Source organism: Narcine bancroftii, chromosome 6, assembly GCF_036971445.1.
Source record: "Narcine bancroftii isolate sNarBan1 chromosome 6, sNarBan1.hap1, whole genome shotgun sequence".
NCBI classification, from domain to species: domain Eukaryota; kingdom Metazoa; phylum Chordata; class Chondrichthyes; order Torpediniformes; family Narcinidae; genus Narcine; species Narcine bancroftii.
The window spans coordinates 168,924,624-168,951,300 of record NC_091474.1 but is presented as its reverse complement, the minus strand read 5'-3'; the positions used below and the strand labels follow the sequence as shown (position 1 = coordinate 168,951,300).

General features: G+C 43.3%; 1 protein-coding gene across 1 annotated transcript in view; it reads left to right on the top strand.

Moving 5' to 3' along the window:
- The first annotated feature begins 1,244 nt into the window (after window positions 1–1,244).
- Window positions 1,245–26,677, top strand: part of LOC138737352 (macoilin-like) — a 77,532-nt gene continuing 52,099 nt past the window's right edge. The window contains exons 1-3 of the mRNA XM_069888103.1: window positions 1,245–1,531; window positions 4,556–4,697; window positions 10,464–10,590. Of these exons, the coding sequence (XP_069744204.1) occupies window positions 1,245–1,531; window positions 4,556–4,697; window positions 10,464–10,590 (556 nt within the window). The remainder of the gene's footprint in view (window positions 1,532–4,555; window positions 4,698–10,463; window positions 10,591–26,677) is intronic.

Genomic DNA, 26,677 nt, shown 5'->3' with positions numbered 1-26,677 from the left:
GAACCTGAACCAGGTGTATGTCTCTTCTCTTCACCCCCCCCACCCCACCACAGTAAAATCGACAGAGAAGCGCCCGAGGGTATTAATAGTTCGGTCCTGGGTGGCAAAGGTGGTGGGGTGGATTTTTAGCTTTAAGGAATGGGCCACGCTAGGGTGAATAAAGCTCTCGGTGCTGCCACTGTCGATTAGGCACTTCGTTACCTGCCCTTTGATTTTGACGTCCATCATGGAGCGCCTGAGGCCGTGAAGGATGTCCCTGGTCAGTATGGTGGCTGCTAGGACCATCTTGGGGTCAGAGTAAGCATTCCCCGACGGTGGAGGCAAGTTGCAGCCGGTGGCATCCTCTGCAGGCATGGGGTAATTCGCGAGAGGTGAGTGTTGACCGGTGGCACTCTCCGTAGGTGTGGGGCGCAGTGGGTGGCGATCAGCGGTGACTGGAGGCGTAGGGTGCATCAGTACGGTGGCCCGGTCAGCACCTGTGTTGACCACATCATAATCGGGGCTGTGCTCGTTGTAGGCCTGGGAGGGCTCGGGTGGCAGTGGCACCTGCACCTACCTGACACAAGATGGCAGTCCCGTGTGGGGATGCATGGTGTAAGCATGGCTAGCCTTCCTCTCCGGCTGCACTAATTGCGCCGGGGGAAGTTACATCATAGCAGATGGAGGAAGTGACATCACTCCATGGACCAGAAGTGGCATCATTGTAGTCTGCGGACGTGGAGTCTTAGCGGGCAGTGCTGGCGAGGTAGAGGGCTGGTCCGGACGCATGGTGTGCACTTGGCAATCATTGCCGGCGAGGCCAGATGTAGGGCTGACTAAGTCGGGGAGGCTGGAAGTTGCAACGGGGGCAATGGCGTTGCCCGGCAATCTCACGTGGCCAGGACCAGGTCGGAGGGGGCTGGTTGTAGAGGGCTGCTGAGCTGCCAGCAGGTTTTGAAAGGCATACTTTAGCAAAATGGCCTTTCTAGCCACATCTTGAGCAGTACCGATTTCTAACCAGGTAGTTTTGGTGCGATTGTCGATCTGACCCACAGTACTTACAAGAGTGTGGGGTGCCCGCAGCAACTATGTTCTCGTCCACCATCTGGTTTTGGGCCACAGCTGCTGTCTATGCTGACCATGTGTAGACCTCGGGAAGCCTGGAGTCTAAGGCTTTGGTGTGCAGGACTGCTGCTTCCAGGGTTCGGACTACCTCCACTCTTTTGGCCAGGAAGTAGATATTGTCCTCCAGCAGCTTCTGCCTGATGGCTCTCGAGCGTAGACCCCAGACGCAGGCATCCCTGATCAACCTTTTGACCTCCCGTTCGTTCACCCCGGGTTCTGCCAGGCACGGTTGGGCTAACCCAGGCACGGTAGGGCTCCCAGGTCAGACTCGGCCATCTTTCCGGGCAGCTGGGCACGAATACTCAGAAGGTACCTTGCGAAGACAGTGTGGGAGTTTTGTACATGATTTCTTGGATGTTCATTGCTTCAGTGTACTCAGTGCAGTCTTTGAGGACCTGGAAAGCTCAGGGACCCAGCTTCGAGTGGAGTAAGACGAGTCTTTTACTGTTGGAGTCTAGGATGTTGTCCCCATGTGCCTTGATGATTGCTTTGACCGTGTGCTTCCAGATTTCGAAGCGTGTCTGCTTCCGGATGGCGTGGGTCGAATTCTAGGCTCCCGGCACTCAGGAGCCTCTCCATTACAGCTTAAAATCTTATGTAGAATAAATTGTGATGTGCTATCGAGCAGAAAGCAGACTCAAAACATAGACTGTTCAATAGGTATTATTCTACATAAACTTCCACAGAGCTGGCGGTGAGAATGCTGTGCTAGGTCTGAGACTGACCTCGAGGGGCTGGATCTAGCTTGTATCCCAGAGGGTGATTGGCAGCCGACTGGGTGGGGCTTGGTCCATTCAGGTTGGCTGATTGACAGCCAGCCAGGTGTTTCCTTGTCCTCCAGTGCTCTTCTGCAGGTACACAGGTTGCACCCTACAGTAGGTTAGTGGTATATCACCACATTTGTACAAGGAAAATTCGGCATTTTTTAAAGCACCATTGTACTTAGCTCTTTGTGGAGTCATCTGACCCATAATTGCTCAAAATGCTATTTTATAAACCAAATTCAATGTTTCAAAGTATCCATTAAAACTCAATTTTAGCAAGCACATCCCAAACTTGTTAAGGTTTATATCAGCAATTGAATAACCTGAATCAACTCACAAATGTAAAATTCATTGCTAATCCAACTCAGATAATAATTATTAATATAACAATTATAATAAAGCAACCAGAACTTTTAGATTAGAAAGAAACACACAACAGATTCTCAACAAGTATAAAGGGAAATGCATGAGCATATTTCAGCAACTAAAAGATCTGCTGTATATTTCTGATTTTGCAATGTGTGAAGTTATCAATATCAACAAAATGAAGAGACATCTATTTTCAAGGTTAATTTGTTGAGAGCAGTGAATTCCATAAATATTTGTTTTTCACAAGTGCAACACATGGTAAACTGGATTGCATCTTAAACCAAAATGAATTATGAACACATCTAGAGATGACTCTGGATAGGTCTGTTTATATAATTGCTTTATTTTACATTGAAAAATTATTGTAAAGTGCAAAAGCAAAAAGTTCACATATTCCATGATGACTAAGCGTCCTAATTTAAATCCTTGTCCCTATTACAAACTTAAAATAAAGAGCAGGGTGTTTACCTTCCCATTTGCACTAGGTTCCCATCAAGTCCCAGGTTGGAAATCTGCACTGCAGATGAGAAATGTGTAATAGCTGGATTCTCATGACACACTTGAGACCTTAATAAAGTCTTAACTTTCAAATGTCTGAGTCAAGACTAATGCAAAACTGGTAGAGGAACCACACCACTGAGAAAAATGCCATGAAAGCTGAGTTTTTAAAAGAGTTGTGGATTTTTAATTTAAATTATGGTTTAAATTAATTTGCCCAGTGATTACATCCTGACCTCTTTCCCTTTCTTTGCTACAAGGCCTGCACATTTAGCTTCCTGTTAGGCAAATCCCCATAATGCTGCAATATTCAGGTAAGAAGCTCAGGTTTTGTTTTAGGATTGGAATCTCCCTTATTTCTTACAATGCAGTGAGGTGTGCTTGCCCCAAAGCTCAATATTTACAATAATACATGCATACAAATGTCAAGATAAACACACCAATATGCTAACAAGACAATATCATTTTCTGGAATAACATTTATTGTTATGCCACAGAAATTATTATTATTTCCTACATATATGGTACTGGGTAAATAATACACATTTCAAAAAGAATGCATCATAAAATAAATATTAACATGAAGTCATAGCACATTATAAATTGTTGTTATTTTCAACTATAATGGCTCGTAGATCATTACAGGAGTCTCAAATCAGAACACCATTGTTCATTCAGCAACAAATTCAGCTTTATAGCTTCAAACCTGTAACTGAGCAGTCAAGGGTCAGATCTTCCTCATCAAACCGACTAATAAGAATAGTTTAATCTTGATGAGTTAGATAAGTTAGGTCAAATGAAATAGCTAATAACGTTGCCAGGAAAAGCAATAAATTGGGAAACAATTGAAAATTTAGCAAATAGAGACCAGGATATTGATAGATATAGAGAATTTGAAAGGAAGCAAGAAAAACATTCCAAAATGTTTCTATTAAAACAAAAAAAAAGGTTTCTTGACTGACTAAACAGATAAATTATGTTAGGGAATACAACATAAAACACCTCTGGGTAACTCTGAAGAGCAACAAGCTCTGAATGATTGAGGTCAAAGAAATCGGCACTAGTGAAAAAGAGGTTTTGAGAAATCTGGGCATTGTGGGCTAGTTAATCCCAGCAATAGGGGAAATGTTGGGAGTCTGAATAAGAAGCTAGTGCAAGGAGAGAGAATTATAATAGAATTGGGCAGAGTCAATGTAGATCAATAAGTGAGATTAATAAATGTTGAACCTCCATGAGGCTGACCTTCAATAAGGTGCCACACAAGAGGTTATGACATTCTATTTCATAACCTCTTGTGTGGCACCTTATGGGATTGGGGTTGATATACTGGCATGGGTTGGAGGAGGAATTTTTTTTCAAATTTAGCCATACAGCATGGTAATAGGCCATTTCAGCCCACATGTCCGTGCTGCCCAATTTGCATCCAAATAACCTACACCCTTGGTATGTTTCGATCAGTGAGAGGAAACCAGAGCCCCCAGCGAAAACCCATACAGACACAGAGAGAACGTACAAACTCCTTACAGACCGCGTGGGATTCAAACTCTGGTTCCGATCACTTGCACTGTAAAGGCATTGTGCTAACCACTATACCAACCCTGTCGCCCTCTGGAAATGGTTGATATAAATGTGATATTTTTGAATTGCAAGTGGGGTGTCACAGACTGGTGCTGGAGCCCACCTGCTCATAGTCTGTGCGAATCATTTGCATGAATGGTCAGAAGTACATCCAAGTGTGGTGTTGATGGGTGTAAATGGTGCATTAATGTTGGGATTGCAATTGAATCTTATGAATCATTTGTTCTCTTGTGATTTTATAGTTTATTCACCTCTCTGAAGTTCCTTATCGTCTGGATACTGATACTTTTGGCAGATTTCATCCTTGAACTTCGATTTGAATATTTATGGCCAGGTTGGCTATTTGTCAAAGGGGTGTATAATTCTTCTCGATATCAGGGCCTTGTAAGTATAATTTATATTTAGGCCTTTCTATACAGAATGAAGATTCCAAGTAGTCCTGCTCAGGGTAGTTTATGTGACATTATTATATGCCAATGGTAAAATAATTCAAAATTAAACTGTACCTTTTGTCACTGATGCCAAGTTCAGTTGAACAGTGTTTTACTCTGATCCTAGTCCAGTTATATCATGCATTACTGTGATCCAATGTGAAGAAAACACTGCTAATGGTTCCAATATAGAAAATCTAAAATAAATCTTATTTGTTGGTAAATTATCTCTGAAGATGCTCCTTGTCAAATTATAAGGAGGAGAGGAATAGTGCACAATAACACCATAAGACAGAGGAGCAGAAATAGGCTATTCAGCCCATCAAGTCTGTCCCATGATTCAATCGTGAGCCGATCCATTTTTCCCCACTCAGCCCCACTGCCAGGCCTTCTTCCCATAACCTTTGATGCCCTGGCTAACCAAGAACTCAATAAGAAATGCTTTACAAAAGAGCATGTTGGTTCTCAAGGGCCTTTTCCCTTCAGAATCAGATTTATTGCCATGACCATGTGTCAGAAAATGTGTTGCTTTGCAGCAGCAGCAATTGTTCATTGCAGGTGCAAAATTGCAATAAATTATGGTTTGGTAAATATAATATAAATAAATAGCGCAAACAGAGAAAAAAGTGAGGTAGTGTCTTGAGGTTCATTGTCTATTCAGAAATCTGATAGCAGAGGGGAAGAACCATTGACCATGCACCTTGAGGCTTCTGTACCTCCTCCCTGATTGTAGCAAAGAGGAGAGGGGATGGCTTGGGAGGTGAAGGTCCTTAATGATCAGGTTTTCAGTTATAACATGCTTCTTCCGAGTCTGGTGGTTTCTTTCTAAATTTTGTTTTACTCACAAAGTTTGTTAACTTATTGTTTTTGAAACAATAATTGTTGAATTATTGCTAAAGTTGTTTATTGCTAATGTTGTTTCAGAATAACTTGGATAACAAATCTGAGGTGTCCAAATTTAACGCACACCATCCCAAGGTCCTGAATTTCATAATTTTATCTGAACTTTCACATTTGGTCGCAATAAGTAAAGCATAGTCTTCCATCAACATCAGCACTGGATTTAAACACCACAGTCCAGCTTCAATTTCCTTACATTGTGGAATTATACCAAAATTAAAACATTTTGAAAAAGTCATTCAACATAGTCAGGCTCATAAAATTGTTCCTTTTAACCAATTTTCCCTGGGTCTTATTTCATTATCATTGGGAATATCTAAAGATAAGTGACATTTTGGGCTTGAGCCCTTTAAAATATGAGAAAATACCAGCAAACATCTGAACAAGAGGGAGGATGGGGTGGGGGTGGGGGGGTGGGGTGGCAAAGGCAGGAGATGGTAATATCTCCTGCCTTTGCCACCCCCCCTCATACTCTTTGTTTGGACACTTGCCAGAATTTTCTCATACTTTGATGAAGGGCTCAAACCCAGAAAAAAAAATTGGTGATGTTTCTTTGCCTTTGCGACATAAAGGCACTGTTTGACCTGCTGAGCTTCTCCAATATTTTGTGTTTTTGTTTCAACCTCAGTGTCTACAGAATTGACACTTGTCTCTGGTGCTTCTGTCTTGCGTTAGAATATATCCAATGGCACCATAAAGTCAAGAGAATTTCTTCTGATTTAACTCTAATTCCCATCACTTATCATTGACTTCAGATTAAACATGGCTTCATCCTCCCTCCGCTAGAAATCTGCACCGACTATGTGAACAGAAGCATTATTCATGATGAGCTCTCTACACATCCTATCTCAGAGTGAAAACCCCACTGTAACATGTGAACGTCTTCAACATGGACTCCACAGCAATGATATCAGACTCATCATGGTCAAATATAATTCTCTCCTGCCTTCTTTCATCTGTAGAAGGACAATAGAATGAAGCTTTGAGAGTAAAAGAGCATTTGCTCTCTGATCATACAGAAATCACAGGGTTTCAGCCTCTGGCTCAAGAGGTGATGTTTGCAAATTCTATTCACCCAGGCCCTGGTTCCCCATATCCTCTTCCTATGCATTGGTTTCCTGCACTTCCACTCACTCAGGCCCCAGTTCCTGCACCCCCTCACCACTCACACAGTTCCTTGTTCCTGCACTCACTGACCACTCCACCATCTATGTTCTCATGGCCTGGTGTAATCCTTGGTGTAGCATTGTCATCAACACTGGCTCAATTAAATGAGTTGAGAACTATACCAAGAGAAGCCCTTGTAAAGGTAAAATGTGAAATTATGACAACTGCAGGCTCTTCCTAATGATAAGCAGTCCTGTAGATCAAACATTGAAGCTATGACTGAAGGTAAGCTTGCCTCTTAGTGATTTGGAGGCACAGCTAATATCAGTAAAATGCAAAGCTTAAAAATTTTTTAGTTACCTTCAGAAGCCAATCTTCAGCCAATTTATTTCACTGCACATGACATCTGGAATTGGTGGAGTCCATTAGCCCACAAAAAGCCTGATGTAATGCTGACAAAATTAACTGGAGCTATATATTACTCTGACCATGAAGTTCTAGAACAGAAACATTGTTGGAATCTCTCCATTAGAGAGAAAAATTATCCAGGGATGCTGTACTTGCTCATTAAATCAACACCAATTTAAACAGAACCTTATAATCCCATCTCTGTTCCAAATCATCTGTGAAATGGTGGAAATGATATTGTCAGGGATACATGCTACTTTGGGTTCCATTTATCACGTGGGTGCAAAACTCATTACAAACCTTGGTGTAGTCTTCACCAAAAGTGATACGTTCAAAAGGTAAAGTTAGAGTGACTATACTCAACATGAGGATTGCAACTTATGGACTGTGCCATCCAGGAGCCCTGGATAAATGTAAATAATTGAAAGCTTTCCATTGACTGATATCATGTCCAAGGGAAAGGAAATGATTGTGTTCTATTGATTTGTAAGGGTGTTAAACACCCTTGCATCCAGTGCAGGTGGGCAGGGAGGTGGGTTGAAAGAAAAAAAAGCCATGATTTGAATGGTGGAACAGACTCAATGGACTGAATGACCAGATTCTGCTCCCAAGTTTTATGGTCAGAGTCTAACAGCATGGAGACAACTTGTCTGTGCCAAATAATGTGCCCTCCTGCTTTAGTCTCATGCCCTCATTAGGCCCATACCCCTCTAATCCCCTTGGTGTTGTCAAATTGTTTCTTAGAGGAAGTTAACCTATCTGTCCCTACTACTTATGGTTTGCTTTTGTTGGAGACCAACCATTTCAGTCCTGCAGTATCTGCAGACTGCCTCGTGTAGTATCCTCCACCCAAACATCATCATTTTAGAAATGAGATTCTTTGGTGACATTTGCATATTTCATGGCTCATGCAATAAATATATATTTCAAATCACCGGATAATGTGGGCATCCAGCACTGCATCCAAGAACACTAAAGAAGTGATGAGTTATAGGCTGATCAATGAGAAGTAACCTTTGTGCCACATCAACTGCAGGCAAGGACCACCATTAATAGGAGAACATCTTTTCCTGGACATAAAATGTGTTCATTACCTTCAACATCTTTGTAGTAACCATTAATTACTCACAGAGGTGCACAATCAATATAAATAATGAGACAATAAGAGCAGGTGGGTAAATTGCCTATTGTTTCCCAAAATCTTTATAACCATCTACAAGGTACAAGCCAGATGTGTTGGTTAAAAATAATCACAGAGAGAAAAAAGATCAGGGCACTTAACTGACACCCATCCATCACATTCACTCCCCCTCCCACCAACTTACTGTGTCTCCCACTGTGTACCATTTACAATCTTCCTGCAGCACTTGTCTTCCATTGCACCCAACAACACAATTAGTTCTACAACACGAAGGGAAATGACCATGGGTTCTCTCAAAAATCTGGAATTCCTTATACACAGCACCATAGAAATAACTTCAACCCACGATGAGGTGGTTCCAAAGGTTCTCCTCTTCACCCACAGCTAATGAATCTTGACCATTGCCAGCAACAATCATATTCCCTGAATGAATTAACTTCAAAAGACAATTATATCAATGAATTTTATTAATTGGTCACCTATGCTATCTTAATGAATTAAAAGTATTTTTGAATATTTTATTTTAATTTTTCAAGACTTAGAACATTATTACATACATATAAATAGTATTTTAAAATTACAGTCTCATGATTGCCAAAATCTCACCCCCACCTTCCTAACTGCTAACATTAAAAAAAGAATTGTCCAAAAAAAAATGGGTGTTGGAGCATGCCCTCATTAATTAGTCCATATCTTGATCTTCAGGAATTCAAAGCTGTTAGCCTAACTATATTATCTAAACCTTTTCGGGGAAGTTAATTATATCCTTAAGGCAGTATGATTCAAATAAGGTTGCCACATTTTAACCAAGGCATCATATTTCTAAGATTATAAGTTATCTTTTCCAGGGGGCACAACTTTGCATTTCCATATTCAAGTGAGTAATAACTAGGGAAGAGTCAGACTTCCATGTAACAGCTGTACATTTCCTGGCAACCGCTAATGCAATCCTCACAAACTGTACTTGATATTTTGATAGTTTTGCTCAATGAATATGGTTCTGGTTCCAATGGAAAATCCACTTCTATAATTTTTGTCAAAATTTCTGCGAAGTCATACCAAAAAGATCTTACTTTCATGCATAACCAGGTTGAATATATAAATATTCAGATTTTAAACAGTGTAATTTTTGTGGTGTAAGGTATAAATGGTGCATAAAATTGTATTGAATCAATCTATATCTGACATCAATAAACGATGTCATATTTATCAGAGCACAATTTTGACCAATATTGTTCTTGAATCCTTTTCCCCAAGTCCGTCTCCCACCTTTCCTTCGATAGCCAGGTTTCAGGCTATTGCTCTGCAATAGGAAATACATCTTGGATAAGTTTACTTGTGATCCTCTTTCAAAGAAGAGCTTCCATGTCACTACACATCGACAGGGTCATGGCTGGATCTAGACTATCTCTTAAAAAAGATCTTAATTGAAAATAGCAGAAGAAAGTTCTATTTGACAAATCATAAAGAACTCTGTATTAATCAATAAATACTACTGGGTGGGAAACAATTGCAATAATAAATGGGACCAATATTAAATGGATGCACATGAGCTAGCACACAAATTATCCACAGCATTAAGAAGCACAACTGAAGATGGGATCCATCTTCAACTTGCAAGCATTAAGGACCCAGAGCCAATTATTTCCACATTTGCTCGAAGCAATACACTTAAGCCAGATACATCCAGAATAGGTAATCTCCCTCCCATTCGTATAATTCAGCAGTCAAAGTCAAAACAACCTGGAATTATGTGTCAGTCACATTCCAGCTCCAACAAGTCACATCAGTCTCCCAATGAATTTGCTGAAGCTTGCAGGATAGGAAGCATCCCACTTACTATCGGTCCTACTGGAAGCTTATCAAGGATATCTTTTATTGAGCACATGCTACCAGGGGTGGCCAACCTTTTAATTTTTAAACTTAGACCTGCAGCGCGGTAACAGGCTATTCTGTGAGTACTTACTGCTCCTGTAGTTTGATTGAGCGGTACGGACTCATGGGCTGAAATAGCCTGCATGTCTAAATTAGAAATTAAAAGGTTGGCCACCCCTGTGTTAAACTCTTCATCAGTTTTCTACTGTTCTTCTGTATTTATGCTAAAGTTACAGTGTGAGAATACTGGAATGATTTATATTAACGAGATGTTTATTTGTTTCTTAGGCTACTTCCTTACTGTTTCTATGTGCAGCATTTACTTCTGATGTGTGCTGCTTTATCTTCGTACCAGTGCACTGGCTTTTCTTCATTGCTAGTACATATGTATGGATTCAGTACCTCTGGAACTCAGGTAAACTATTTCAATCGAGAAAGATGCGAAAAATTGAGCAGTTATGCTGCCAGCAGATAACTAAAATCCTTCTACAGTCACAAAGATATCTTTACTCATTTAAATTACTCCATCTGGATTTGATTTTCGAACTAGAGCAATCGATTTTTATAAACAGTATTAAGCTACAAGGTTGGAAGAGTGTTCAGTTAGTTGAGAGATGAGTGAATTACTCAGAGTAGTTCTGCACAGAATGAAATTCAGATTTTTCCCTGGTAAATGGATTTTTGATAATTTACCAAAATAAGCTGCCAAATGAATTTCCATTTGGTCCAGAGACCAATTTAGTATTTTAAATTTAATTTAGATAGACAGCCTGTTAACAGGCTGTATCGGCCCATGCCACCCAATTTACACCCCCTTAAACTATACCCCTGGTATGTTTTAAACAATGGGAGGAAACACAAGTCTCCAGAGAAAACTCACACAGACACAGGGAGAACGTACAAGCTCCTTACAAACAGTGTGGGAATGTGAACCCCGGTCCGGTCCTGATCGCTGACACTGTAAAGATGTTGCAACTAGCCGCTATGCCAACCATGCTACACTATTAAATATTTTCTCAATGTGTCTTTTCCAAATTTGTGCTTCTTGAATAAATCTCATATTGAAAGGCTTTAATGCAGTTCCATGAAAAGGTGGTTAAAACTCCAAAGAAATGACAACCATGTGGAAGGTTTATATCACTTCTAGGCACTTCAGTATTACATTACCATGCTTGAGTATTCTGAGCAAAGGAAAGCATCTGCACAGATTGTGGGCTTCCAGGTTTCTTACTCAGTAGTTTTAAGGAGAAAAAAAAATGTACAAAGGAGAAGGAAATATAATAGTCTGTGAGGAATTATACTAATCATTATCTAACAATACTATAAATAAATCCATGAAATTTCTGTCTAGATGTTTATTTCAAGAACATTTTCCTTTTATTCAATGATTTTTCTTTAAAGAATATATATTTAAATGAATAGTCTGAAAGCCAAAAGCAAACAGTCCTTGGTTAGTGTTCACAATTTCACTTTTTATGTTAACCAATTTGATGAATTGTGAATGCAATCTGCTAGATGTTGGAGAGAAACACCTGACATTTACTTTCTGCAGGATTATTTCAACTAGCCATCAGGATTTCATTACTGACACAATATATTTTTGTACAAATAGCTAACTGTGAATATTTATCATTTCTTTTCTCTTCCTTTATATGCATTATCTTTTTTTATCTCTCTGGCATCTCATGTGTTTATACTTAAATTCAATATTGAAGTGTTTCAATGCACTCCGTGAAAAAAAAAGTGGTTAAAACTACCAAGAAATTGAATTTCTATATCAAATTTGCTTCACGCAGGCCTGAGAAGTTTTAATATTTTTTAAGTGACTGGGAAGTTGTGGCAACTGAAAATTTCATTATATCTGTACATGGAACTTGTATATATGACAATAAATTCTAATTCACACACCTTGAGGTCATAAAATCTACACCATTTGTCATTTTGCTCAGCTTGAGCTTAAAAACATTTTTGCTCCCTTGACATGAAGGAAAATTCATGATTGCTTTGGTCATGGCTGGGCTAGATTATAGGCTTGCAATTGGAGTCAAAATGCATCTTAATTGTTGTGGTCTTTACATTTTATTGAGTTTATTCATGAGAATATTAACTACCAGTACCCTCCATAGACTTAGGTCCGAGGATCGGATATTTATTAAAAGTATTAATTTAATTAAAAAGTTTAATTTTATTTGTCTCCTCAGCCTGTTTTACATTACAAAAATTCTGGCTAATATTTTCAATTCTCAATAAAAGAATCTATTGGAAATATTCAGCTGCATTTTTATGATTAAAATTATAGAGCAAGTTATTTTTAATTAATTCTTAATATGTAGATACACAAGACTAGCATGTATAGTTGCTGTTGAGCCCTCCTGAATGCCTAGTATAGCTGTGAGGAATTTTAATTCAGGGAATTTGGAGGTGATGGTGCACTGCACCAGGCCTTTAAGATCTCTTGAGATTGGGTCACAAGATTGAAGAATTCACTAAGTTAGACCCATGGTACATATTAAACCCATGGTACACATTAAACCTATGGTACTCTGTAGTGGATGAAGTGGTTTAAGTGGATCAAGAATCTTGAGAGTGCTAAACATCTTGAATTTTATTGCACCTGCAACCATGCAGGCAAGTAGAGAGCAATGATGTCAACATCTCCCTCAATGAGGATAAAGTGGCTTAGGAAAGTAATTTCTGGAATACACACCACAGAATTTGCATCCTCTAAATTGATCTAGAGGCATGATATTCACATATTTAATTCAGCTGGTTATTAATGACCCCCCTCCCCCCAATATGTGGGTGATGTTTGCTTAGTACAGGCAGTGTTCACTTAACATTGTTCATAAATTATTGGAAAATGCTACTTTAAGTGAAACATTGAATAAAAACAATTTTACCAAAGGGTCAATGATAGAACAAAAGATAAATTCCTACAGTTTATTTCCAGTGTAGCCAACCACTACAACACACACACACACACACACACACACACACACACACACACACACACACGCACACACGCACACACGCACACACGCACACACACACACGCACACACGCACACACACACACACACACACACAGTGTGGCAGGTTAAATTCACTCCTTTATTAGGGCCGGAAAGGCTGCTTTTATACTGTTCAAGTTCCCGCCATTTTTGCTGATTGGCTGAGTCACCCATATGAATAACATAGCAGGTGGGAACATCCATGCATATGAATGCCCTTCTTCCCCGGCCTGTTTCTGCTGAGTTAGCTGGGCAGCTTGACCAATGCCATTTTAGGGCTGTTGGCCTGATGCTGCCCCAGCTTCTACCCCTGCTGGTTCATTGTCCTGAGAGTCGCTTTAGTGATCTCTGCCCACATGTGCTGTCGCGCGATGTGCCGGCCTGATCTCCGCAATTGTGGGCCACCGCACTGGTTACAAAAACATCACCTAACTTCTAATTAATGACACAAAACATTTCTTTTATTAAGCATTGAAATAAAGGGTGGCACAGTTAGTGTAGGAGTGAGCACAACATTGTTGCTGCGCCAGCAATTGGGACTAGTGTTCGAAACCCATGCTGTGTAAGGAGTTTTATTTTCTTTTTGTCTGTGTGGGTTTCCACTGGGTGCTGCAGTTTTCTCCCACTGTTCAAAACATACTGGGGTTGTCGGTCAATTGGGTGTAATTGGATGGCACAGACTCATGGGCCAAAAGGCCCTGTTACCGTGCTGTATGCCTAAATTTAAATTTAAAATGTGTGCTCTACAGTCATTTAAGATTAATAAAAATATTTGGTATTGGGAGGGAGGCCAATCATTGTAAGGCAGAGAAGCACCTTGGTCGTCATCATCACAGAAGGTGAGGTTGGGATTGTCGCAAGAAATTCTGAGGGACTTAGTGTTGCCTCAGGTTGGGGTGGAGTGATAGGTGGTGTCGACGGTCGTGGTGTTGGTGTTGCTGTGACTGTTCGAACTTTTTGATTAGCTCAGGGTTTTAAAAAGGTGTTACTCTTTGAGCATTACTCTTTGAGCAATCTTTTTGGCATTACTGCGAAATGTTCTTACAATTGTTGATTGCAACAGGTATAAATCAAGGAATAAATGTTTAGGAAAGCAAAAATTCCAAGAGGCAGCACCTAGCAGCATTCGGTTCAAACCCAAATAACAACAAAGTGTGGCGCGGCATTTTATTATTTATTTATTCTCTTCACCATTATAGCGAAATGATGTTATTCAAGGACTTACTGTACTACAAATAACATTCAATGTCAAGAGTGATTGGTCAGGTTCCCTCTTGTGGCGAACTATTCACTAGTTATAAGAAATATCAAGCTTGAAGTATTTGAGGTTACTATGAAAGCTTAATTCTTTTTCTATTTGTTGCAGTTGAATTAAAATGCATTAGCATGTAGTTTTGCACTAAGCATAACTATGAACTAAATAAATATATGGTGTGCAACATTAACATGAGCATAGAGTTTTTGGGCTGAATAGCTTGCCTCTCTCTACCAGTAGATCCGTGAAACGACAAGACGCAATTTTAGCTGCTGCTTTATAATTGAGTAACCTTTGTTCATTTATGGAATAAAGTGTCACTTGGATAAATGAAGCTAAATATAGTTAAATTACTCACAATTGAAATCAGCATTTTACTGATTCAAAGGTAAAAAGATCAAATTAATAATGACTCAACGTCTCTCTCATTTAATATATATCCTTTACTTATTTTGTTTCTTCAGCAACTATCAGAAAAAGATTAGAGAAAATATCAAATTACTGTTGTTCTACTTAGTGTTCAATACTTTAATCTTGCTTTTTAAGGTTTAAATAGATTCTCCTTGGTACATTGTAGATTCTTCAGAATATTACCAGGGCTCTAAAGATTAAATTGAGGCTAAGTCACATAAATTTGAACTGTATTCTCCTGAGTTTACAGGATTGAAGGATGTTCCAAATATGATATTTAAATTAGTAAAAAGGACGCGAGTCCCTTTGTCTGTGAGGGGATCCAATTTTAGGAGGGCAGTCTTATAATTAAATTCAGGTAATTGCTGTCAGATTTTTACATCAAACAGAGGAAATCTGGTCTCCTTTCTCTTGAAAGGTTGAGATCAACACACATTTGTTCAATGAACAAAATTGAGGCATGGATTAAAGTCCTGCAAATGCAATTGAGAAGCAATGGGACACTTTCAAACTGGGACAAGGGGCACAGCTGAAATTTAAAACAAACAGATGCTGGAAAATTGAAATATAATGAGAAAATGTTGGAAACACTCTCAGACATCTGTGGAAAGAGAAACAATGTTTCTGATTGAAGGCCCTTTGTCAGAAAGAGTGAGGAGTCTGTCACCTGAAACATAATCTCTGCTTCCCTTTCCACAAGTGGAATCTGAAAAGCTGAGTGTTTCCATTATTCTGTGTTTTTACAGCAAGTGCACTTTGACTGGACCCTGTGTAGGAGAAAATTCATTATACCTGTATCACCAATGAACTGCTCACAACAATATGGCAGGAGTTCTTTACTATCAAATTACTTTTATTGGAATCAATTTCAAATTGAAATGAACACAAATACAAAATTGCCTCAAAAAGCCATTACATCTCTGTCTGCTGTCAAAGATGTTAAATACACTTGTGTGGTTCAGGCTAAATGATTATCTTGTAGCGGCAGCTACACTTCTCCTGCAATAACACACACAACCAGACGGGTTGAGCTCAGTGAGCAGACTAGTTTATTGCAGGCTGCTGGGCTGCACTTATACTCCCAGACCGGACCTGGCTGAGAACCACGCTGGAGGACGTTGCCGTCACTCGGGTGTCACACGGTCCCTCAGTTCGGGCTTCTTAGCCCCATGCTGGGAGGAAGGGAACACCCCCGATGGCACCATTTTGGCTGGCTTTCCCGCCGCATGGCTTACAAGTGGGGCTGGTTCACCTGCCTAGTGGTGAGCCACCACACACCCCCCCCCCACCCCCCAGAACTGGTGCCAATCTCCTTTTTCGCTGGGCGGCCTCGCTTCTTGTGCTGGGCTATGACCACAGGCTCAGTGGGATCGAGGTGTGCTGGCTTCAGCTGTCCACGGTAAACCCTGTACAGCCCCTCATATGGTCGCTGCAGAGGTGCCGCTGTTGGGCCCCGCCAAATGAAAACATAAGCAGTTCGCCAGGAATGTGAGACGGGCGTGTGCCATGCCTGGGTGGTGGTGGGGGTTCGAACGAGTCCAAGCATGCCCTGAGGTGAGGAAGTAGTTCGTGCAGTGACCGTTGGGAATTGTGAGGTGCGTTGACGAACTCTCGAGGTAGTGCCAGCGGTGCACTGTAGACCAGCTCAGCTGATGACGCCTGCAGATCTTCCTTGGGAGTGGAGCAGATGTCCAGGAGCACACAAGGTAGTTCGTCCGCCCAGTCAGGACCGGTGAGGTGGGCCATGAGTGCCGACTTAAGGTAGCGGTACAGACGTTCGACCAGTCCATTGGCCTGTGGGTGGTAGGCCGTGGTGCAGTGTAGCTGGATCCCCAACCTGCTGGCGAGCTGTGCCCAGAGCGCAGATGTGAACCCGATCACTGGTGAGGTGACCCGGGACGCCAAACCAGGTGACCTAACCATGCAACAGTGCTCGGGAGCATGAGTCGGTGGAGGCATCTGGCATCGGGATCACCTCAGCCCAGCGAGTGGTGCGGTCCACCATCGTAAACAGGTAACGGTTGCCCCGGGAAACAGGTAAGGGCCTGACGATGTCCACGTGAATGTGCCTGAACCGTTCCCGGACGTGCTCGAACTCCTGTACGGACGCCCTGGTGTGCCTATGCACCTTGGACGTCTGGCCATGTGTGCATGACCTGGCCCAGCCCGCGATCTGCTTCCGTAGCCCATGCTATACGAACTGTTCTGCCACCATTCAGACAGTGGAACTGATAGACATATGTGAAAGGTCATGGATGTGATGGAAGATCTGCCTGCGCCACTGCTGGGGAACCACTGGTTGTGGGGTGCCCATGGAGATATCACACAGGATGGTGTCTTCATCGCTCGGAGTCGGGAGGTCACAGAACCGCAGGCCTGTGATGGCGGTCTTGAAGGCCCTCGTCTCCTCATCAGACTTCTGGTCCCAGGCAAGCTGGTCAAAATTGAGGCCGGTTGTCAGCACGCAGATATCTGGTTGCGAGAGTGCATCGGCAACCACATTGTCCTTCCCTGCCTTGTGCCGAATGTCGATGATAAACTCTGACACGAAGGAGAGGTGATGCTGCTGGCGGGCCGACCAGGGATCCTTTGCCATCACGAGCGCCTGGGTGAGGGGTTTGTAGTCGGTGAAGTTGGTAAAAGTCCTCCCCTCCAAAAATTAGTGGAAATGCCACACCGTCAGGTACATGCCCAATAACTCGCGTTCTAGCGAGTGGAGCAGGCTGCTGAAGAATGCCAGCGGCTTCCAATGTCCATTCACCTGCAGCTCCAGGATGGCACTGACGGCTGTGGCAGAGGCATCGACAGAGAGTGCCACATGCAGGTGGGTGTGCGGGTGGGCAAGCATGGTGGCCTTCACACGGGCGTCCTTGGTGGCCTCGGATGCAGTGCAGACTTCTGGGTTCCAAGCGAGCGTTTTGTGCTTGGCTGCAATGAGGTCGAATAGCGGCTGCATGATGCGTGCAGCTCCCGGGATGAAGCGGTTGTAAAAGTTGACCATACTCACAAACTCCTGCAGCCCCTTGAGGCTTTCCGGGCGTGGGAACTCCCTGATAGCAGTGACCTTCGCAGCGGCGGGCGTGGCTCCTTCGGCCGTGATGGTATGGCCCAGGAACTGCATGGACTCTTTCCCGAACTGGGACTTGGCTGGGTTGAGGGTAAGGCCGAAGTCAGCCAGCCAGGAGAAAAGGGCGCAGGTGGGCCTTGTGTTGTGCCTGGTCCTTGCTGGCAACGAGGATGTCATCCAAATAAATAAAGACGAAATCCAAATCCCTGCCCACAGAGTCCATGAGGTGCTGGAAGGTCTGAGCGGAGTTCTTGAGCCCGAACGGCATACGCAGGAATTCAAACAAGCCAAAGGGGGTGATGATGGCTGTCTTGGGTATGTCCTCAAGGTTCACCGGGATCTGATGATACCTGCACACCAGGTCAACCTTGGAGAAAACCCTCGCACTGTGCAGGTTGGCCCTAAAGTCTTGGATGTGAGGGATGGGGTAATAGTCAGGAACTGTTGCCTCGTTGAGCCATCAACAGTCTCCACAGGGACACCAATCTTCGGAGGCTTTCGGGACCAAGTGGAGCAGTGATGCCCATAGGCTGTTGGATTGCTGAATGATCCACAGTTCCAACAGGTGCGAAAATTCCTCCTTCACCATCTGGAGCTTGTCAGGCAAGAGCCAGCATGTCTTGGCGAGAACTGGTGGGCCCTGGGTGGGGATGTGGTGGAGCACCCCGTGGCGCGGAGAGGCAGCGGAGAACTGTGGCTTGAGGAGTGTCGGGAACTCGTCCAGGAATCGTTGGAACTCGTCTCTGGGTGTGCTAATCATGGCCATCTGCAGTTGCTCCGAGCAGGAGATGTCGAGGCAAATGGCCTGTAAGGTACGGGCGTCCACCAGGCGCCTACCTCAAATGTCCACCAGAAGCCAGTGTGCGAGGAGGAAGTCTGCACCCAGGATGGCAGTTGGGAGGGATGAGATGGTGAACCTCCATGCGAAATTTTGTTGGCCGATCTGGAAGTGGACTGTCTTGTCTCCATATGTCTGGATTTTTGTTGCATTGGCCGCACGGAGGGGAGGTCCATGAGGTCAGTTCCTGGACTCAACAGCCGTGGCCAGGATGATACTGATCTGGGCTCCAGTGTTAACGAGGAACCACCGGCCGCTGACTGAGTCCCAAAGGTAGAAGAGACTGTGTCCTTGGCCAGCACCGCAGCCTTTAACAGCAGTCAGCCTGGTCATTTCTCTGGAACGAGCAGAACTGATGACACTTCCAAGCCTTGGCTTCCCAGTGCTGGTGGTAGAAGCAGTGGCCTGGAGCGGATTCTGTTGCCTTGATTATGCTCTTGGGGGCCCATGCAGGGGCCGGATGCTCTAGCGCAGCGCTAGGGGCAGGCTTGGCATGTTCGTGCCCATGCCTCATGACCTGTTTGACTGCTGAGCCCTCCGGAAATCATGCGAGCCATAACTCTTGGATCTCCTTGGGTCGGTCAAGCTCTCCTGGACCAGCAGCAGGCATATGGTCGAGGAAAATGCGCTTGAAGAGTGGGTAGTTGGTGTGCTCACCCATGAGCGTGAGCATCTCATCCATCAGCTCCATCGGGGACCTGTCCCCCAGAGCGTTAAGGTGCAGCATCTGAGCAGCACGCTGGTGTCTGGATAGTCCAAGGGATCTGGTAAGCACTCGCTTGATGGTCTCTCGTGTTTGTCTTCAACAGGTGGGTGCTGAATGAGGTGCAGCATGCTTCTGGTGGTGGCCTGGTCCGGGGCAGAGACCACATGGTAGAATTTGGTCATGTCGGACGAAATCTGGTGGAGATGAAACTGAGCCTCCCCGTGGCCGAACCAGGTCTCAGGCAGTTTCACGGCTATAGCACTGATCCCAGGCTCGCTCACGATGGGTTCAAAGACGTTTGAACCAGTCGAGGTTACCAATTGTAGCGGCAGCTCCACTGCTCCTGCAATAACACACACACAACCAGACGGGATGAGCTCAGTGAGCAGACTAGTTTATTGCAGGCTGCTGGGCTGTACTTATACTCCCAGCCCAGACCTGGCTGAGAATCACGCTGGAGGGCACTGACATCACCCGGGCATCACGTGGTCCCCCACCATGGGCTTCTGAGCCCCTTGCTGGGAGGAAGGGAACACCCCCGACCTCACCATTTTGGCTGGCTGCCCCACCACATGGCTTACAAGCGGGGCCGGTTCGCCTGCCTAGTGGTGAGCTGCCACAATCTATTTCTTTGCATCATAAAGAATTAATGGATAAATTTTAGCAAGCTTTGATGGAAGAAAATGCATCTGAATGGAGTTTGTAAGTTAATTAAGTAAAATATGATGGTTGGAAATAAAAGCATTATTTAAATTGTAATTTGTCCAATGTTCTTTGCAGTTAAGTAAAGCAGAACAAATTGTCGTAGAATCAGAATCAGAATCAGGCTTATTGTCATGAACATATGTCATGGCGTTTGTTGTTTCACACCATCAGTGTTGCGCATTACAGGTGCTAAAGTGCGCTAGATTCCATAAATAGCAGATTTTAAAATTAAATAATTAGTCCAAGAGAAAAAGTGAGGTAGTATCCATAGGTTTATTGTCCACTCAGAAATCAGGTGATGGAGATGGAAGAAGCTATTTTTGTAACTTTGGGTATGTGTCTTCAGGCATCTGTACCTCCTTCCTGATGGTGGCAGTGAGAAAAGGGCATGACCTGGGTGGTGAAGGTCCTTGATGATAGAGACTGCATTCTTGAGACACCACCTCTTAAAAGTGTCCTTAATGGAGTGAAGACAAATGCCCATGATAACACTGGCTGTTTACAACTCTTTGTAGCCTTTTTCTGTCCTGCACCTTGATACTTCTATATGAGACACTGATGCTCCCACAGTACTGAACACGTTTAGAAATTTGCAAGTCTTTGGTGACATGCCAAATCTCCTCAAATTCCTCATGAAATATAACTCCTGGTGTGCCTCCTTCATGATTGCATCCACATGATGGCCCCAGGATAGGTCTTTGGCGATGCTGACATGCAGGAATTTAAAGTTCCTTACCCTTTCCATTGCTGACCCCTCGATGAGGATATGTTTGTGTTTTCCCAGTTTCCCCTTCATGAAGTCCACTATTAATTCCTTAGTTTTGCTAACAATGAGTGCAAGATGCTTTTGTGGCACCACTGAACTAGGTGATCTACTTCACTTCTGTATACTTCCTCACTGTTATCTGTGATCCTGCCAACAGCTGTGGTATAACCATATAACCATATAACCACATTACAGCACAGAACAGGCCAGTTCGGCCCTACTAGTCCATGCCATAGCAAATCCCCACCCTCCTAGTCCCACTGACCAGCACCCGGTCCATACCCCTCTAGTCCCCTCCTATCCATGTAACAATCCAGTCTTTCCTTAAATGTAACCAATGATCCCGCCTCAACCACGTCTGCCGGAAGCTCATTCCACATCCCCACCACCCTCTGCGTAAAGAAATTTCCCCTCATGTTCCCCTTATAATTTTCCCCCTTCATTCTTAAACCATGTCCTCTAGTTTGAATCTCCCCCTTTCTTAATTGAAAAAGCCTATCCACATTTACTCTGTCTGTCCTTTTTAAAATCTTAAACACCTCTATCAAGTCCCCTCTCAATCTTCTACACTCCAGAGAAAAAAGCCCCAGTCTGCACAACCTTTCCCTGTAACTCAGACCCTGAAATCCTGTCAACATTCTCGTGAACCTTCTCTGCACTCTCTCTATTTTGTTTATATCTTTCCTATAATTTGGTGACCAAAACTGTACACAGTACTCCAAATTTGGCCTCACCAATGCCTTGTACAATTTCATCATAACCTCCCTACTCTTGAATTCAATACTCTGATTTATGAAGGCCAACATTCCAAATGCCTTCTTCACCACACCATCTACCTGAGTATCAGCCTTGAGGGTACTATTTACCATAACTCCTAAATCCCTTTGTTGCTCTGCACTCCTCAATTGTCTACCATTCAATTTATATGACCTATTTAAATTTGCCTTTCCAAAATGTAGCACCTCACATTTATCTGTATTAAATTCCATCAGCCATTTCTCAGCCCACACCTCCAGCCTTCCTAAATCACCTTTTAATCTACGGTAATCTACCTCACTGTCCATAACACCACCAATCTTTGTGTCATCCGCAAACTTGCTTATCCAATTCTCCACCCCTACATCCAGATCGTTAATATATATAACAAATAATAGTGGACCCAGGACCGAACCCTGAGGAACTCCACTAGTCACCGGCCTCCAATAGAACAAACAATTTTCTAGCTCTACTCTCTGACACCTTCCATCCAACCACTGCTGAATCCATTTCATACCTCCTTATTTATACCTAATGCCTCCACCTTTTTTCCTAACCTCCTGTGGGGAACTTTGTCAAAAGCTTTACTAAAGTCCAAATAGACAACATCCACAGCTTTTCCTTCATCAACCTTTTTTGTAACCCCCTCGAAGAACTCAATCAGGTTTGTCAAGCATGATCTACCCCTGACAAAACCATGCTGATTACTCCCTATCAATCCCTGTACCTCCAAAAATTTGTAAATAGCATCCCTCAGAACACTTTCCATCAACTTGCCCACCACAGACATCAGACTTACAGGCCTATAATTCCAGGTTTGCATTTGGACCCTTTCTTAAACAGAGGAACCACATGCGCCACCCTCCAATCCTTTGGTACCACCCCCGTGGCCAGTGACATCCTAAATATCTCTGTTAATGGCCCCACTAACTGTCCACTAGCCTCCCTGAGTGTCCTAGGGAATATTTTGTCCGGTCCGGGAGATTTATCCACCTTTATCTTTTTTAACACAGCCATCACTACCTCCTCGGTTATCCTTATATGCTTCATGACCTCCCCACTATTTTTCTTTACTTCAACTGGTTCAACATTTTTTTCCCTAGTAAATACCGAGGCAAAGAAATCATTCAAAATTTCCCCCATTTCCTCAGACTTCTCACTCAGCCTACCCTCGCTATCTACAAGGGGTCCAATTTTATCTCTCACTAATCTTTTACTTTTAATGTACTTATATAAACCCTTTGGATTTATTTTTACTCTGTCAGCCAAAGCCTCTTCATGCCTTTTTTTTGGCCTTTCTAATTTCTTTCTTAAGATTCCTTCTACACTCCTTGTAGTAACTTCTCAGCTCCCTGCTCTTTATACCTCTTGTACACCTCCCTTTTTCTCCTAACCAAATTTCCAATATTCCTCGAAAACCAAGCCTCCCTATGACTTCCAGCCTTTCCTTTGATCCAGACTGGGACATAACTACTCTGTACCCTCAAAATTTCTTTTTTGAATATCCTCCATTTTTCATTAACATCCTTACCTGAAAATATCCTGTCCCACTCAATACTTCACAAATCCCTTCTTATTCCTTCGAAATTTGCTCTTTTCCAATCCAGAACCTCAACTTTAGGCCTCTCCTTGCTCTTCCTTAAAACTACCCTAAAACTAACAGAATTATGATCACTAGACCCAATTGGTTCTCCAACATTAATGTCCGCTACCTGACCTAGCTCGTTCCCTAACAGGAGATCCAGTATTACACCATCCCGAGTCGGTTCTTCTACTAACTGATGACATTAGTTAATTTGTAGACGGCATTTGAATTGGCCTAGCCACACAGTCATTAGTGTAGAGAGAGTATACCAGTAGGTTAAGCACACATCCTGGAGGTGCATCTGTTGATTGTCAGTGAGAAGTTTTTGTTATTGACTGTGAGCTTCCAAGACAAGGATCTAGTTGCAGAGGGAGGTGCAGAGGCCCAAACTTTGAAGCTTACTGACCAATACTAAGGGGGTGATGCTATTGAAACCAGTGTTGTAAACCAGTGGAGAGCCAGTGAAATTGCATCTACTGTGGAACAATTGTGGCAGCAGGCAAATTGCAGTTGGTCCCAGTCTTTTCTCAGGTATGAGTTAATTCTGATCTTGACCAACCTCTCAATCCATTTCATGACAGTAGGTGTGAGAGCTACTAGGTGATAGTCATTGAGGCAGCTCATTCTACTCTTCCTGGGGACCAGTATGATTGATGTCCTTTTGAACCAGATAGGAACTTCCAACTGCAGCAGTGAGAGATGGAAAGTGTCCATGAACATTTCAACTAGTCAGTGGAATATCTAGGTCAAATGGCGCCCTAGGGTTGCCACTGACATTGGGCCCCCAATTTAAAAAACTAAAAAAACTGCCACACACCAACCATGCCACTGCTACCTGACATACACACACTGTGTTAATGCATTAGAAGTCTGTGTTTCTTACTTGCTGTTCCAAGCTGAAAAGTGCATCCCGTGGCTTCTGTGCCACTAGCCTTCTGCTGATAACTTTGGGTCGGTGTCGATCAATGTCAACTCACTCAGAATGTCCTGTATCACATCCCAGTCCAGTCCCCCATTCCATCGCCTGCTCCAAATACTCTTCCTACTAATTGTGTGCAGAGGATGAGCAGGAGCAAGATACCACAGACCTTGGCTCAGACTCGCAGGGGAACTAAGTCTGCACGACACTATTAATCATTATTAACTACCTTTAACCATTATTAACCATAGAACCCTTAAACCATACAACAATGCAGCATGGAAAGCCAATGACAGAGTCATACTTGGAATCATTAAACCATATAACACTGAAGCACAGAAAGCCCATTGTAGAGCCATACACCTACTAGCTACTAGGAACTTGCTTGGCCAGACTAGGAGTATTAATTAAACAGTCTCAATCCTTTAACAGTACATTACACATCTTACCATGACCAACAATTGCTCCAGATGTTGCTCTAGGCCTGGAGTGATCCAAGTGAAGCAGGGTTGTCTGAATGCAATTCAACTCGAGCCCAGTCCCAAGTCTGAGTCCAACAATAACAAAGAGGGAGCTTGGGCATCCAGCCCAGGTCATTTACAGTGATATCAAGGTCAAGCCAATTACAAAGGCCAATGGGCCTAATGGTCCAAGGTCAAGTACAAAGGGATTTAAATTGGCCAATATAAGGTGTGCACTTAATGCGTTTGGGCGGGGTGAAACCTTGATTGGCAGTGCTGTGACTGACACGACCCTTCACTGGTCACTCGCTGCATTATATACATACTACATACAATGCAGAGTGGTGAAACGGTAATTCAATCCAATAAATCTTCAGATCTTATTACCCTTTTTCAGTCACACACCGTCACCAACACGCTTTTAATTCAAGCATCACAAAAAACTCACAGAGATCATACTCACTCACTGTGTGGAGTCTGCGACCGTTTCCCTGGCGGAGGCAGAGGACTTCTAGCGGAGCAGCTGCAAGGTGCGGGGAGTCACTTGCGACTTGAGTGCTGTAGGTAGAAAGGATCCGCCGCCGCAAAGGGCAGCAGCCCAGCTACCCTGATAAACGGCCCGATGAAATGCCGGGCAGGTGCCCGGAGTGGCACTCGGGGCACTCAAGGGTAAGTGGGATTGGGCTAGTCCAGCTGGACATTGGGCAGGTAAGGTGAGGATAGTTTAGTTAGTTTATTTATACAGCACATTTAAGACAACTCACATTGACCAAAGTGCTGTACAGATCATAAATTACACCTTAACTTAAGCAGCTATTTAAAGTGCAGTATAAAACGTGTACTCGAGGTTCAGAATTGTACATACAACATAGTAACAATCAACAATCACCTTAAAACACTTGCAAGTAAAAATACAACCTCAGCCTGGATTTAAAAGAGTTAAAGGAAGGGGCTGATTTGATGGAGGGAGGAATGTTGTTCCACAGTTTGGGGCCTGTAATAGTGAAGGCGCGATCTCCCCTGAGTTTGCGATTTGAGTGCAGAACAACCAACTGCCTAAAGTGGCTGATCTGAGGGGTCTTGAAGTGGAGTAGAGCATTAGGAGATCATGTTAGGTGATGTAGGAGAGAGCTGGTCCATTCAGGGCTTTATAAACAAACTGGAGAACTTCAAAATCTATTCTGAGCCATACAGGCAGCCAGTGAAGGGAGGCCAGAACAGGGGTGATATGGTCCCTCTTGGCTCCTCTCAGGAGCTTTGCTGCAGCATTCTGCACCAGTTGCAGACAGGATAATGACCAGACTAATTCCCCTATGTAGAGAGTTAGAGAGTCTAAACAGGAGAAAATGAAGGAGTGGATAACTTTCTCAAGGTCTTTCAGTGACATGAATGGTTTGATTCAATATCCCCCACCCAATATTTGTGCCCCTGTTCTCTGCTCCATCTGCCATATCTTAGATACACCTATGCAGCTAGTTGATTGGCACAGATTTTCAGTATCTTGTCAATGTCCCAATCAGCTGGCTTTGCCACACCACCTATCCTTCATGCAAAAGTTTTTTCCATACAAACACCTTTGACCGCAAGGCCATCTGACAATGGTCGTCTCAGAACATCTTACTGACACTGAATCAAGACGCTGTGGGGTGGTTCCCTGAGCAGACTATCCAGGTCATCTGGTGGAATGCCTCATTGCCAGTGCTCGTGAACAAGCACCAGGAATTGGGCTGGCTGGCTTGTGGTAAGAGGAGCCCTCCCAATCAAATCTCTCCTGCACAACCGGAACATCACCCTCAACCCACGTTGCTCCCGAGATAACTGTAGAGAGGAGATGGTTTAGCAAAGGAGAGGAGGGAGTTTAAATCAAAATATCATTTTCTATGAAATACTGTGGCTGTCAATACCAGCAATGCTAGCTGAATTTTGCTTGTTTATTTTTTAAAGCTACATATCAAAGTAATGTTCTGAGCAAGAGAAATAATTGTGAATTGCAGCTTTTCCTTACCATCATCTGGAATGTTGT